A 14,173-nucleotide genomic window follows, 5' to 3' on the forward strand; every position below is an offset into this window, starting at 1 on the left:
CCACACTTACTCTCTTGTGAAAACACACAGGCGGCACAAAATCAAGGACCTGCAGCATCACAAGGGAAACTAGACCTCTTATCTAGTTTTGGCTTTCCTCCAGTTAACACTGTGTTCTGCATTCATCCTGGCAGCTGGTCAAATGGCCTCAGCTAAAACACTTCCCATGCTGGGAAATCCTCAGTACTTTTTGAGACAGCCTAGCCCATTACTGGACACACTGGCACAAAGTTCTTTGTATCGAGCTGAAATCTGTCTCTGGGGACCCACCTCTCTCAACCCTGCTCTCGACCTGCACATACTCAGTTCCTTCCTCTTCCACATGGATCCTCCAAGTTCTTAAGCATCAAACGCTAAAGGAGGACCCACTGTGTGCCAGGCACGGAAGGTAGTGTGATGCCCGTGGCAGCTCCCCTCATTCGAACATTCTCAGGTCCCTACACACCTTTATTCTTCTCTGGATAATCTCTAGAGTTGTTAAGATCTATGACCTTCCCCCTTCTAAATCCTCACGGGCCATTTCTTTAAGAGGACAAACCTATTTGGATCTATAGACCAAGTAGTTACGTCTTAAGGAATGTAAACTCGTTTTAATATTTAGACTAATTATACTAATACAAGCATAGCTAGAAAGGTGTATCTATTGTCAGACATTATACAAAGGACTCCAAATTGCATGTACGGGGTTATCCTCATAGCTGTTGATCTAGATTATCGATTTAAATGGGAGCCATATGCACACACCCTTCCCCAATTTCAAAAAAACACCCTTAGGAAAATCAGTGCTTATCACGGTCATCACCAACCCTGATACTTACAGAGCATTTCTGCACAAGCCAGACTCAGAAATAACAACCCCGTTAACTGGATGCTGGGATCATTCTTATCTTTCTGATGAGGGAACTGAAGCCTTAGGGGTTAGGGACCTTGCCCAAGAGCACACAGCTGGTAGATGGCAGAGCGAGGTCTCGGGTCAGGCATGCTGCTCTTAGCGGCAGAAACTACTGTGGACCAGCCCTGTTCATGTGGCCTGCTTGTCCCAGCAGCAGTCCCTCACTGAATGTAAACGCAGTTCTACCTAGGGACGTGATCCCCTCCATAAACGCAATAGTTTCAAACCCACCTGAAGTCTGATACACTCTAGGAATGACTTCCCCCCAAACACTGTTTTCAGAATTAGATCCTTTGTACCTGAAACCTTTGTACCTAGTACTGGTAGGCCCTCTATATGTACTTAGTGAATCAGCTAGTGGCCCCTGGCGCTGCTGGTTTTCTGGTCCCAGATAAGATCAGGTACTCCACAAGCCCTTCAGTGATGTGGCAGCAGAAATGGGAAGACGTTTCAAAAGCCCGGATGCAGCCCCTCTGGGGTTGCTGTGCCAGAGTCCCAATGACCTGGGAGGCACAGTTGACATCTCCTACCAGTCTCTGAACATTCAGATCTCATTCTCTGTACTTTCTTTCCAGGAGGGAACTGTGCTTCTCTTTTCTATGTACTGCTTTCAATGGGTGCCCCCAAGACTAGGGATTATTACAGTCTTCCACTGATGCCATGGCTCTTTCCAGGAGGACCTGGGTCCTATGGGAACCACATGTCCTGTTAGAGCTGGAACCACATTCTTACCCACCAGTCTCGCCTCAGTGCTGAGCCAGAGCCTCCAGGCTGACTCCTGCCTCCGTCCCTCGGTCCTTCTTGCCCTCCTTTCCTTCTCCCACTTGTAGAGATTCCCCCACCCCCAGCCTTCCTTCACACTCTGATATTTCATTGGTGTCTCTCCGTGCATTGGAGCCTCCTAAACCCAATTAGGTAGAGAATACCAGTTTCTTCCCACACTGTTTCTGGGTCCTACTCACATCCTCGGATATGGCTGAGTGAGCAGCTTACTGTCCCTGATGAGCAGGGAAGACTTCAGAATACATGAAAGGCCTAATAGTAGAGAGAGAGTGCCCACATCCACTCAGCCCTGACCAAGCCATTGTAACATATTACACCAGCTGAGTGGTTTTCAAACTTTCTTGTTCACCAGAATCTCCAGAAAAGCTTGTTCAAACATGGATTGTCGGGCATTCACTACCAGCATTTCTGATCCTGTAGGCGGTAGGGTGGGGCAAGAATTTACATATCTAGCAAGTTCCCAGGTGGTACTGATGCTCCTGGTCCTGGGACACACTGAACGGGAAACGCGGTGTGGCTTCAATCCACCAGACAGAATTAGTTCGGGAGAGTAAAGTTAATGCTACTGATTTTTTTTTATGTTTCTGGTGGTTCAAGGCAAGTGTCAGTGGGAGGAAATCCAGAGTTAAATGTTCCATTTATATATACAAATACATACGAATGGTTGCTCTAGTGAGTCAATGGTCAAATCAACACAGAATGGCAGGAACTGATGGAAAGTATGATAGGACTTTTAGGAAGGTCTCTAGAGGGGCCCTGCGAGGAAGTCATACCAAGTCTGCCAGACACTGAGATGAGCACCCATCACTTGGGCAATGTAGGAGTTTTGTTTTTGCAGATTTCTGTACATCATTCATGGCTAATGGCTCTGCCCTGGGGGTGGGTTAGCATGAAATAGACACTTACTCAGGTTGAGAGATTCATGCAGCACGTTCCAGGAATGAGTAAATGGTGAGTCAATTAAGCATAGCTTTAACCTCAGTGTAAGCCAAGGCCAGAAGAGAAATCTGCCTACACTCCTGAACTCTGCTTACTTCTCTTTGGATCACCACTTCATTTGCATGCAAGTCTACCGCCTCCCATAAAGGGGGGAGAGGGGACTTACACTGGGTGCTTGTGACAGGATTCTGGGCTGTCAAGTCGGAACACTAGGAATCCTATCAGCAGAGAGTATCCAGGTGTTAGGGAGAAAGTGTGAGAGAACTTTGGAACAGTCAAGGTGCTTCAATATCCAGACAAATGATTTCCAAGCAAAGACAGAGGTGAGGGCTGCTGACCCCGGGTGGGCATGGGCTGTGGGAAGGTGGGACCTCAATCCCAAGTGCCTGTGCCCCAGAGTTGGTAAAGAGGCTTCTGGATGTGACATGGAGGTAGTGAGGAAGTTCTCTAACTTATGTGGAAGAGCTTGGCTTAAACTCTTCTAGCCAAGGGAACGATGTCAAAAGCTGCAGAGCTGGAATTGTTTTTTAAGAAGCAAAAGGACAACCTGTTAAAGTTTGGTTTAAGGGAGTAGGAGAAATCCTTTACCTGGAACAGAAGGACAAGAGCCACTTAGGAAGCTCAGGAACTCTTGGAAACGGAGGGAGTGGTGAAGGATAGGTAACAGTGGTGGAGGCTCTTGGTCTCATAACTAGAGGAAGGTGGAGGTGGACTTAGGGGTGAAACAGGGAGTGAACTTGAACTTGGGGCTCTCTTAACAAACATGGAGCCAGTTGGTTCTGTGGTTGTTATCTGTATCCTGGAACATTCTGAAGCTTGGCTTGTTCTGTGGAAAACAAAGGCCACTTTTCATTTTGTAGTAATTTCAAACTTATGGAGAAGTTGCAAGAGTAGGATAAGGAACTTCTCAAAGGGAGCCCTTTGCCTAGCTGGATTCAACATTTTTTTCTCACTGGCTTTATTGTTTCTTATCCACCCACCTATCCAAACACACACACACACACACACACACACACACACACACACACACACACACATCTACACATAAATATAAAATTTTCAAAACCATTTGAAAGTTGATTGCAGATATCATACCCCTTTATCTCTAAATAAATCAGTGTATTTTTACTAAGAACAAGGACATTGTCATATGTAACCACGGTACAATGACCAAAATCAGGAAACTTAATATTGGTCTAGTATCAATATAATCTAAACCACAATGTCTCATCCAATTGTCCCAATCATGTCCTTCATAGCTAATTTACTTCCTGGTTCAGGACCCAGGATCACTCAGTGCATTTAATTGTTCTTTGTCTTTAGTGTCCTTTCATCTGAAGCAGTTTTCAGTCTTTTACTTCCCCGACCTTAACAGTTATTTTGTATAATTTCTTCAATTTGGGTTGTCCTGATGTTTCCTCATGATTGGAGACTGATAATGCTTTGCAGGCAGGAATTCCAGAGAATTGCTGTGTCCTCGTCATTGCCCTGTAATAGGAGGTAGGAATGTCAGTTTGTCCCTACGTTTGGGATGTTAGCTTCGATCCCACAGTAAATGGTGTCTACCAGATTTCTCCATTGTAAAATTACTATTTTTCCGAAGTCTTCGCTTAAAATGTCACAAGCATAAACAAAAAATGGGTGAACAAAATCTGCTAAAGACTTCCTTATTTATTTTTTTTAAGATTTTATTTATTTTATTTGAGAGAGAGTGAGCGAGCTGGGGGAGGGACAAAGGGAGGGAGGGAGAATCTCAAGCCAACTTCACGCGGAGCAGGAGCCCAAGGTGGGGCTCCATCCCATGACCCTGAGATCATGACCTGAGCGGAAACCAAGAGTCCAACGCTTAACTGACTGAGACACCCAGGTGCCCCAAGTCTTCCTTGTTTCTACAGATGACCTCTTAGCCTTTCCCTACTTAAACCTTTTCCAGAGGCTTAATGTTTCGGGGAAACTTTGAGCTAGAAAGAATCTTAGATTTCATCTTTCTGTTTCCCAAGTGTGGGATGCTATGATTTTTATGTGCTTCCCATTTGTATTAGGCTTAATTGTATCACATAGTAAGTAGCAAAGGCTCTCCCATTTCAGTGATCTCTCCAACCTTCTGAGCACATAAAGTAGAAAGGTTCAGCTTTCTTTCTACTTTCAAGACAGCTGGGCTGTCTTGAAAATGTCAAATAGTTGATGATTTTTCTGTCATTTTTTTTTTTTTTTTAAAGAAAGGTAAAGCCTTTGGTTCTTAGTCTCTGGTAAGCAATAGCATACGGTCATGCCATAGCATTTAAAAAATCACATTTATTTTTATAGTTACCTGCTGCTTCTCATTGAAAATTGGGTAATATTCCAATATACAAGATTAACAACAGTTTTCTTTCAAGTTTGCATTTAAAAACGTGAAGTAAAATAAGTGAGTCGATTTGGAGAAATGGTAAGAACTTAAGGAAAACTTTTCCTTATGGGGGCATGGAGGCTACGAGAGGTGGCCCACAGTTGCGAAGACAACACAGGAAGTGTTTACCTTTGGGGAAATTCCGACTTAGGAATTTAGGCCAAATTCCTTAAAGGAAATGGACAGTCTGGCCCCACGGATTCTTCCCGGCCAGTCTTCCTCGTGGGAACTGGACTTGGCAGGCAAAGAATTGATTCTGGCAAGAAGCAGAACAGGCCACAAAAAGCTCGGGAAAGCCTTCAACCCTGGGCGGACAGTACCGTGTGGGCTCCAGGTGACAGGCTTCTGACACACCTGCCTTCCCATCCCGCCTCGTGGCTCCCTAGCTGGGGGGCTAGCTGGGGGGGTTCTCACTTGTTCTGACTCTAGGTTGTCTCATCCATGAGAGGGGCGGGAAGAAATGGTGCACAACTCAAGCCTCTGTTAGTCTCTATGGCTACAGGTGTATCCGGCAAGCTCAGCTACTGCACAGCCTCTGACGCTGTGGTCCTAATTCTTTTGTGGGGACAGGGACAGGGACCGGGCACAGGGAGAGGCCGGAATGGTAACCCGGAGGGTTTTTTTCTCCCGCCCCTCCTCCTTGGGAACTCCAGGGCCACAGTACGCGCGGCCCGCACCTCGCGCTCCCCGGCCGCGCCTCGCCCCTTGGGAGGTCACCCCAACATAGGGACGCGAGGGCCCCCCGTCCCTGCCCAGCCCAGGCACCGACCGGGCAGATTCGGGTGGCGGGAGTGGGGGTGGCCGCGCTCTCTTCGGCGACGCGCCCTGGAGTCCCCGTCCGCCCCTGGGAACAAGCAGGCCGGTGCGGACGCCAGCAGGGGCAGGGCGCGCTCCCTGGGCCCGCCTCGCCGGACCGACGCCCCCCCCCCACCCCAGTCCCGCCCGGGGTCGCCCCCGCCGCAGACCGCCCCTGCCAAGCCTGCACGCCCAGCTCCGCGCCCTGGAAGCCCGCGCATGCGCGCCAAAGCCCCACTGCTGTTTGGCCGTTTCCATGGCTACGAAGAGCGTTGACCAGGGGTCTGGGAAGGAGAAAATGAAGCTCAAGAGCCTCCTGCTCCGGTATTACCCGCCAGGTACCGGCCGGGCCTCGTCCGTCCTGCCGTGGGGTTCTTGGCTCTGGTCCTGGGAGGCTCCGGGACGGAGGAGGGTACGGGGACTCGAGGTGCGGAGTGGGCGGGGCGGGGGCGGGTCCCCTAGTGGGTGATCCAGTGGGGGGCAGGAAGCTGGGTGCTTCCCAACATGGGCCCTCGCTTCTTTGGTTGCTGGACACTGTTGCTCGAAACATTCAAAGTGATTTTTTTTTTTTAGGAATTCTTTAAACGTTGAAGTTGCTGAGTTATAATGCTTTTCTGACTAGTTAGGGATGTGGCAGATGGGAAGGGAGAGGTGGTGATTGGTGATGTCCCAAGAGATTGGTTTCCGGAAGGACAAGGACCACACTGCTTTTTATTTTAAACATAACAGAATGATAACGTCAAGATGTGTTGAGTATGAAAAGGAAAATGCATATGCAACAAAGCATATTAATTGAGTGTCCGCATTCCAGACCACGCATATCAGTTGACCCACCCTTTATTGAGGGCCTGCCACCAGGCGCTCTGTGCCCCGGGCTCTAAGCTTGAAGGTCACAGTCCTTGATTCCAATGAGTTCAGGAATTTCAAAATACGCCCACAGAACGCTGCGGTTTTAGAGTGGGGTAAACTTGTCTAGTTGTCTCGTTTCATAGGTGAGGACATGGTCACCTTTGAAGAATGAGTGAAGCCCACTGGTCGCCCAGCTCATTAGGTACAGAAATAAGGACGGAACTCTTGGTTCCAATTTAGAACTCACTTTAAAAATAAGAAGAACAGGGGCGCCTGGGTGGCTCAGTCGGTTAAGTGTCTGCCTTGGGCTCAGGTCGTGATCCCAGGGTCCTGGGATGGAGCCCCACCTGGGGCTCCCTGCTCAGCGAGGAGCCTGCTTCTATCTCTCCCTCTGCCTGCTGCTCCCCCTGCTTGTGCTCTCTCTGTCTCTCAAGTAAATAAATTTTAAAAATCTTCAAGAAAAATAAATAAAAATAAGAAGAATATAAAATATAAAAGTCTGCACAACTTGCCACAAAGCAGTAGATGACCAAGTATCCTTGCAGGATGAGAAGTCTGGGCCTCCCTGCAAGGGAAGGCCTGGCAGCAACTCTCATCAATGTGAAGTTAACATTTGTAGTAAAATTATAACGCATTTCCTCCCTCTTAGAATTACAGTTAAAATAGCATGAAAGGCTCTAGATGTGAGAGGTAGCACATAGAAAATTGTAAATAGCTTGTTCTCTCGAAGCATTCACAACTTTACTTTGGCTGTGCTTGGTGTAGGTTGGTGGTGGTTCCCATAAATAGACTGATACGTGAATGACTGGCTTTCATTCATCCCTTTGCTGTGCAGTGTAGGTTAGGAAGATGAGCTCTGGGATCATAATAACTGGCTCTCACCGTATACACATTTTGTTTCAATCCATCACGGCGTTTCAATCATCAAGTCACATGGTGATATTAACCCCCATCTTGCCCATCTACTGACCCTTTGAAGCTACTCTCCCATTTATCTCTTTCCCTTCAGAGCAAACCTCCTTGGAAGAACAGTGTCCCCATTTCTCTTCTCTCTTCTGTCTTGGACTCACTCCTGTTTTCACCCTCATGGCTCCACTGAAACTGCACTCTTCAAGATCCTCAATGACCTTCAACATCACTCAATCCACTGGCTGCCTCTCTAGCCTTCCTCTCCTGACCTGACAGCAGCGTTTGATGGATTTCACTGCTCTGTCCTTTGGCTCCCAGGATGCACTGTTTTTTAATCCTGCTTTATGGTCACTCCTTCTTCATCCATCTTGTTGGCTTCTCTTCCTTCTGATCTTCGATATTGGAGTGTCCCAGAGCTCTGTCCTTGGACTTCTCTATCCTCATCGGTTAGGTGATCTCATCCATTCTCCAGGTTTAAAAACCCGAGGGAGTAGCCCCGAGTACCTCATGGCCCGCCTGATTGTTCATTTGGATATGCAATGGGCGTCTCATACGGGGCATCCTATGGTCTCTCGTCTCAGTCAACAGCAGCTCCATTCCTTCACTTGCCCAAGCCCGAACCTTGGACTCATCCTTTTCTCCCATCTTGCATACACCACATTGGGTCCAGTAACAGATCCCGCCAGCTCACAGGATTCAGCAGTTTCACCCCCACAGCAGTGGCTACCATGATTTCTATTGCTGGAGCTTCCACCCTTGTTCCCCTTCTGTGTATTTTCAACATGGCAGCAGGATGACTGCGAGAACGTAAATCTGATCACGTCACTCTTACGCTTGAGCTCTCCAGGGGCTTTTCATTTCACTTAAAACAAAAGGGCCATGATCTCCAAGGCCCTCATCTCCAAGGCCCTACAGGGTGCTTCACCCTGCTTCCCCTCCAGCCACACTGCTGTTCTTGGTTTTGCTTGGATGGGCTGGGCATGCCTCCGCTCAGGGTCTCTGCACTTGCTACTCTTTTCGCCTGGAAGAATCTTCCCTGGACATCTGCATAGCCAGCATTCTCACGTTTTCTGGCTCTGTACTTAAAGGTAAGTAAAGCGAGTAAAGTCAAGCCTCCCTTTCTAGAATTTCTACAATTTCCAACTTCTCCTCAAGATATTTCATAGCATTCTCTGCTGCTTTGTTTTTTCCTAGCACTACCTCAGTTCAACGTACCACAATTTTACTTACTTATTTCGCTTAGTCACCCCCACTTAGAATAAAAGCGTCATGAAGTTCTGGACTTGGTCTATTTTGTTTACTACCCTGTCTTTAGCACTTAGAGTAGACAGACTGGTCAATAAGGAGGCACTCAGATATTTGTGGAATAAACGAATGAGTTTAATGAGATGATGTGTGTTGAGTAGAACGCCCAGAGCTCCTCCTGAAATTGGAATAGGTCAGACAGATGATCTGTAAGATTTGCTCCAGCTCTGAAAGCCCAGGGTTCCAGCGGCAACCTCTCGTTCCATAAGGCTTTAGACTTAACACTTGCCTTAATGTTTATCTTATAATGAAGTCATATCACTTAGCATGTTAGACGCTTAATTTCTGAATTCTAGTCTTTGGTGAGCCATACATTATATGGAAGTTTCCAAGGTACCACTGAATAGCAGGTGGGTGTCAAAATAACATTATCAAGTAGGAAAAAAATCACTCACCACTGAATCATTCTTGTGTTACCTTTATCCCTTCTGAAGTTTTGTTTAATCTCTTAATCCCCAGATTTCAGTCCTCCTCCTTTCTTTTGAGTAGCATTTAGGTAAGGAGCATTCCACTGTTGGCATCCATGGAATTGTCCCTCTCCCTCCTAAAGGTACATGGCAGTAATAGGGTCAATCAACCATGGACATTCTCTTTTTATCTCATTCATTAATTCATAAGCTCTTCGCTTTGTGAAGAGTGGGTGTTGCATACATGCTTTTCAACTGACTCAGGCATGACAGTCTTTGTCTTTTACTTCTCGTGTGTAGCCTCTAGGTTTTTGGGCCATGAGAAGGAGTGAAATAAACATTAATTAGACTAGTTAATATTTTGAGCACTTTAAAGGTCTCTGTTGGTTGAATGTGATCAGAGTATGGAACACTCACATCTTTTGAAGCTTAGCCTTATAGTACATTGCAGAATTTGGGGTGGGGGGGAGCAACTTCTTACTTAAGTGTTTTTGGGAATCATACCTACTGCACAAAAATTCACGACCGGGGCAGATGGAGAACATTAAGATACTGTGGGAAAGAGTCAGTGAAGAACAGCATGTGCTCCTGGGAGCCTCGTTGTCTATTTTCTGCTTCTGGTCTTCCGTGTGCATGACCCCGCCTCTGCCTCATACTGCAGCTTGGTGCTCATGGGAAGGGGGAGCATTGGACCTTGATGTTTGTAACAATGGAACAGTCCAACGCACAGGTTTCAGATTTTGTACTTTGTTTTCTAGATCCATTTGTATAGCAACCCAACTAATTTTTGGTAGTCATCTTAAAGACTTCTAACGTTTTTTGTTTTATAAGAAACAAGGTAGTTATGAAAAAAGAGCGCAGAATTTGGTGAATTTGCTTAAGTTATTTAGCGCATTTCCTTGGGATATTAGATTATGGTATGTGAGCTGTCAATTGCTAATTCTTTCCCACCTTCCTCTGAGTTACAGATTAGGATGATATAATTTACTCATTGTTTACACATCATTTATTTACTCAACTATTTATCGAATGCCTATTTTCTTCAGGAATAAATAGTACGTATTGAGTACTCTTTTATATAATGCAAAATACGTAAAATTATAGGACAGGAAAGAAGCAGTCCTTAATGATGGCGATACCTTAAGCTGATAGAAACTTTGTATGTCATTTGAGTGTTTGAATAACCTTATGGGGATCTTGCTCTTGATCTTCTGGAGTTTACATGTTAATAATGTTAATCTCTATCATTTTTCTTCCTTTGCCTCCACCTTCTAATTTTTCTCTTACGTTTTTCTATCATAAAAGTAATATTTACTTTTTTAAAAATTCTGAAAAATACATAAAAGGACAGCTAAGATCATGCTCAACCCACTGAAGGTGTGATGGCTCCTGGAAAGGAGCCACCTGCATGTCTGCCAACACTGAGGATGCCTATTTCCTCAGCCTTGCTAATATTTAATATTATCAGTCTCTGCCATCTTTGCTATTCTGATGAGTCAAAATTATATCCTTGTTGTGTTTTGTTTTTCTTTTTTTTTAAAGATTTAATTTATTTATTCGACAGAGATAGAGACAGCCAGCGAGAGAGGGAACACAAGCAGGGGGAGTGGGAGAGGAAGAAGCAGGCTCATAGCAGAGGAGCCTGATGTGGGGCTCGATCCCATAACACTGGGATCATGCCCTGAGCCGAAGGCAGACGCTTAACCGCTGTGCCACCCAGGCGCCCCGTGTTTTGTTTTTCTTTTAATGGAGTTGGGAACATTTTATTTTGGTCTGTTTATTGACCATTGTCCCTCTCTGTTTGTAAATTGACTATTCCTGCCTTTTGTCCATTTTCTTTTTGAAAATCATTTTTAGACTTCTTTATATTAAGTTCTTTGAGCTTTGTACTTACAGTTGAACTTTTTTTTTTTTGCTGATTATCATTTGTCTTTAAGTCTATGCTAACTTCTCCTTTTTAGAAGCTTCAAATTTATTTCAGACAAATGCATCAATTTTTGTTTTTAGGCGTTGAGTTTCACAACATGTACTTACACTAAGATGTAAATATGTTCTATTATTTTGACCATTTTATACTTTAATATTAAAATCTCTAATCAACCTAGAATATATTTTTGTATATTGTGTGGTAGAAATCCAATATTATGAATTTTTCCAAAATCCAACTGATTATTACATCATTATTTATTGGATAATTTATTTTTCCCCATTAATTTAAAATACTACTGTCGGTTTATTTTTATTTTTATTTTATTTAATTAATTTATTTTTAAAAGATTTTATTTATTCATTTGACAGAGATAGAGACAGCCAGCGAGAGAGGGAACACAAGCAGGGGGAGTGGGAGAGGAAGAAGCAGGCTCATAGCAGAGGAGCCTGATGTGGGGCTCGATCCCAGAACGCTGGGATCACGCCCTGAGCCGAAGGTAGACACTTAACGACTGAGCCACCCAGGTGCCCCTACTGTCAGTTTATTTTTAAAACTTAAGTCACATTTTATTGTTTTACAGTTTGTTATAATATATGGTGAATTTTCAAATTCCAAAAAATAAACTAATTATAATAATTTCAATTCATAGATAGATTTGACATGTTTATAATATTACATTTTCTCATCTAGAAATGTGTGTCTCCATTTACCACAATTTTCTTTTTCATCCCATAGTACAGCTAGACCTTGCACATTTCTTGTTAATTTTATATTTAGGTGTTCAATGCAATCATAGAAGTGATCTTTCCTTTACTTGAATCTTCCCTTGTCAATGTATCTAATTCTTATATACTTCTGATCATAGCTTTTTGTATTCTATTTACTTTTTCTAAGCCCTCTTAAATCCTTTCTAGAACATGTGGCATCTAAATAGTTTTTTAAAAAGATTTTTACATGTTTTATTGAAAAGGTTAATGTGGAACAAGAAGCCAATTTGTACTCTAAGGGAATAACAGTACTTACAGTGGTTGGCTCTCCACTGATCCTTGCTTTTTTTTCTTTGTAAGTTTTCTTTTTAGACTAGAGTGTGGTTTAAAGTCTTTGATATGAAAGGATCACTTCTTGGGGAAAAGAACCAAAATAAAACTATACCGAACTAGCCTTTTAGTTACAGTTATTTGCCTGCTATGTCCTGGTGTCCTGGTGATTAAAAGTGGATGGAATGATTTTTTGGTTCTAAAACGTTATACTTTGTTACCTAACGGCTGCTTGGGTTTACCTACTTAGGTTGTGCCAAGGCCGTGTCACACGACATGACTGGGTTGAGATGAATTCCTCCCGAGATTGTAGCTGTGCAGTTGAATGAGTGGTGATGTCTGACACTGGGAAACAAGCTCTGTAGGAGAAGCAGGATCAAGGGGAAGATCCTGGACTTGTTTGAGGTACAGGCGAGATATCCACATGCCTGGAACTCAGTGGTCTATCATTTTTCTTCCTTTGTCTCCATCTTCTCAGTATGCCTGCTCTGGTGAGTGACCTTCTGGGGGAGGGGCATGTACGGAACATGACTCTAGGCCTGGTGACACCACTGGCTGAAAGGCAGGAAGACACTGCTTCGGTGCCTGGTTGTGAAGTGGGGTCCGCGATATCCCAGGACTTCACTGCTGCCCCTTTTGCAGGTGGATGAGGCTGCCCACAATAACTTGGGTGTGGAATGGTGTCTGAGTGATCCTGGGACTTCCCTGTGGCTGCTGTGGACAGATTAGATGGCCCCTGGGGGCCTTAGCTGAGGGTGCTGAAGAGGTCTGCGGCTTTGTTGCAGGGCTGCTGCAAGCAGATCAGAGTACTGCTGGGGCCCAGTTTTGCGGGGGACTGGGACAGCCCACGGCTTCCTTCCACTGGGGAATCAGACTGCCTAAGGAGCCCCAGTTGTGGAGCAGGGCTTAGGGTTCCATTAGTTCTTTGTCTGACTTTCCTTTGTCTGGTCCTTTGGCCACAGAGAGCAAGCTTTGCTGTTGCTTGGTTTTTGTTGTCTATGCTTTTTGGTGGTTCCAGACTGCAAGTTGCTCTGGTTTCCAGTTTCGGGGTATATGGGAGGTAAAAAGAAAACCCAGGGAACTCAATACACTGTCATTGCTCAAGTCCTGAGGCCTCTAGTCAGTCTACCCTCTACCCAACCTTCAATTATTTTAGCCTTGCTTGTTGAATAACTTCAAGGGTATGTAGCTGTATTTAGAGGAAGGACTAGGGGAAAGTGAATTCACACAATCTTGTTTTAGAATCAGACACCACTGCCTACGTTTTATGCCGAGAAATTTAAAAAAATTAAGAAACAGAAATAAAAAAATTATGGCAAAGTGGATTAGCTTTTGACATTGGTTATCATCCTAAGTGTTTTATAACGTTTGCTTATTTTTATAGGAATTATGTTGGAATATGAAAAGAGTGGAGAATTGAAGACCAAATCGATAGATTTGCTCAACCTCAGTTCCAGGTAAAATTAGCTGCGCAATGCAACCTGGGTTTCATACCCGGATTTTTTACTGGAAAACGCTGACACAAGGTGACGTGTGGATGAGCTGCATGAACTCAGACGATACGTTGCTAGAACAACGTTCTGTGCTGTCTTATCTCCTGCTTGCTTCAGTGAGTTCCGCTTAAGCGTCTTGCTGGGTGAGGAGGAGATGGGAAAAGGATCATCAGTCTGCCCTTTTTTCGTCCTAAATAGACCTGTTGTTGTTTTTAATCTTTTACTTTAGAATAGTTCTAGAAAGTTGTGAAGAAGGAGTTCCCCATGCTCCATGCCCTGCATCCCCTATTATTAACATCATAGATTAGTGTGGTACATTGGTCCTAAGTAATGAACCAGTACTGAAACGTTCTTACTAACGAAAGACCGTATCTTATTAATTTTCCTTGTTTTTTGCCTATTATCTTTTCCTCTTCCAAGATCCCACATTACAGTTCATTGTCAA

General features: G+C 44.5%; 1 protein-coding gene across 1 annotated transcript in view; it reads left to right on the plus strand.

The window, feature by feature from the left end:
• Positions 1 to 6,042: 6,042 nt before the first annotated feature.
• The window catches only part of DAW1 (dynein assembly factor with WD repeats 1), a 37,665-nt gene continuing 29,534 nt past the window's right edge, over positions 6,043 to 14,173 (plus strand). Inside the window, exons 1-2 of the mRNA XM_045775325.2 lie at positions 6,043 to 6,136; positions 13,620 to 13,692. Of these exons, the coding sequence (XP_045631281.2) occupies positions 6,055 to 6,136; positions 13,620 to 13,692 (155 nt within the window). The 5' untranslated portion in view covers positions 6,043 to 6,054. The remainder of the gene's footprint in view (positions 6,137 to 13,619; positions 13,693 to 14,173) is intronic.

The sequence above is a fragment of the Ursus americanus genome, chromosome 1 (genome assembly GCF_024610735.1).
Source record: "Ursus americanus isolate L20-20 chromosome 1, mUrsAme1.1.p, whole genome shotgun sequence".
Classification (NCBI taxonomy): Eukaryota; Metazoa; Chordata; class Mammalia; order Carnivora; family Ursidae; genus Ursus; species Ursus americanus.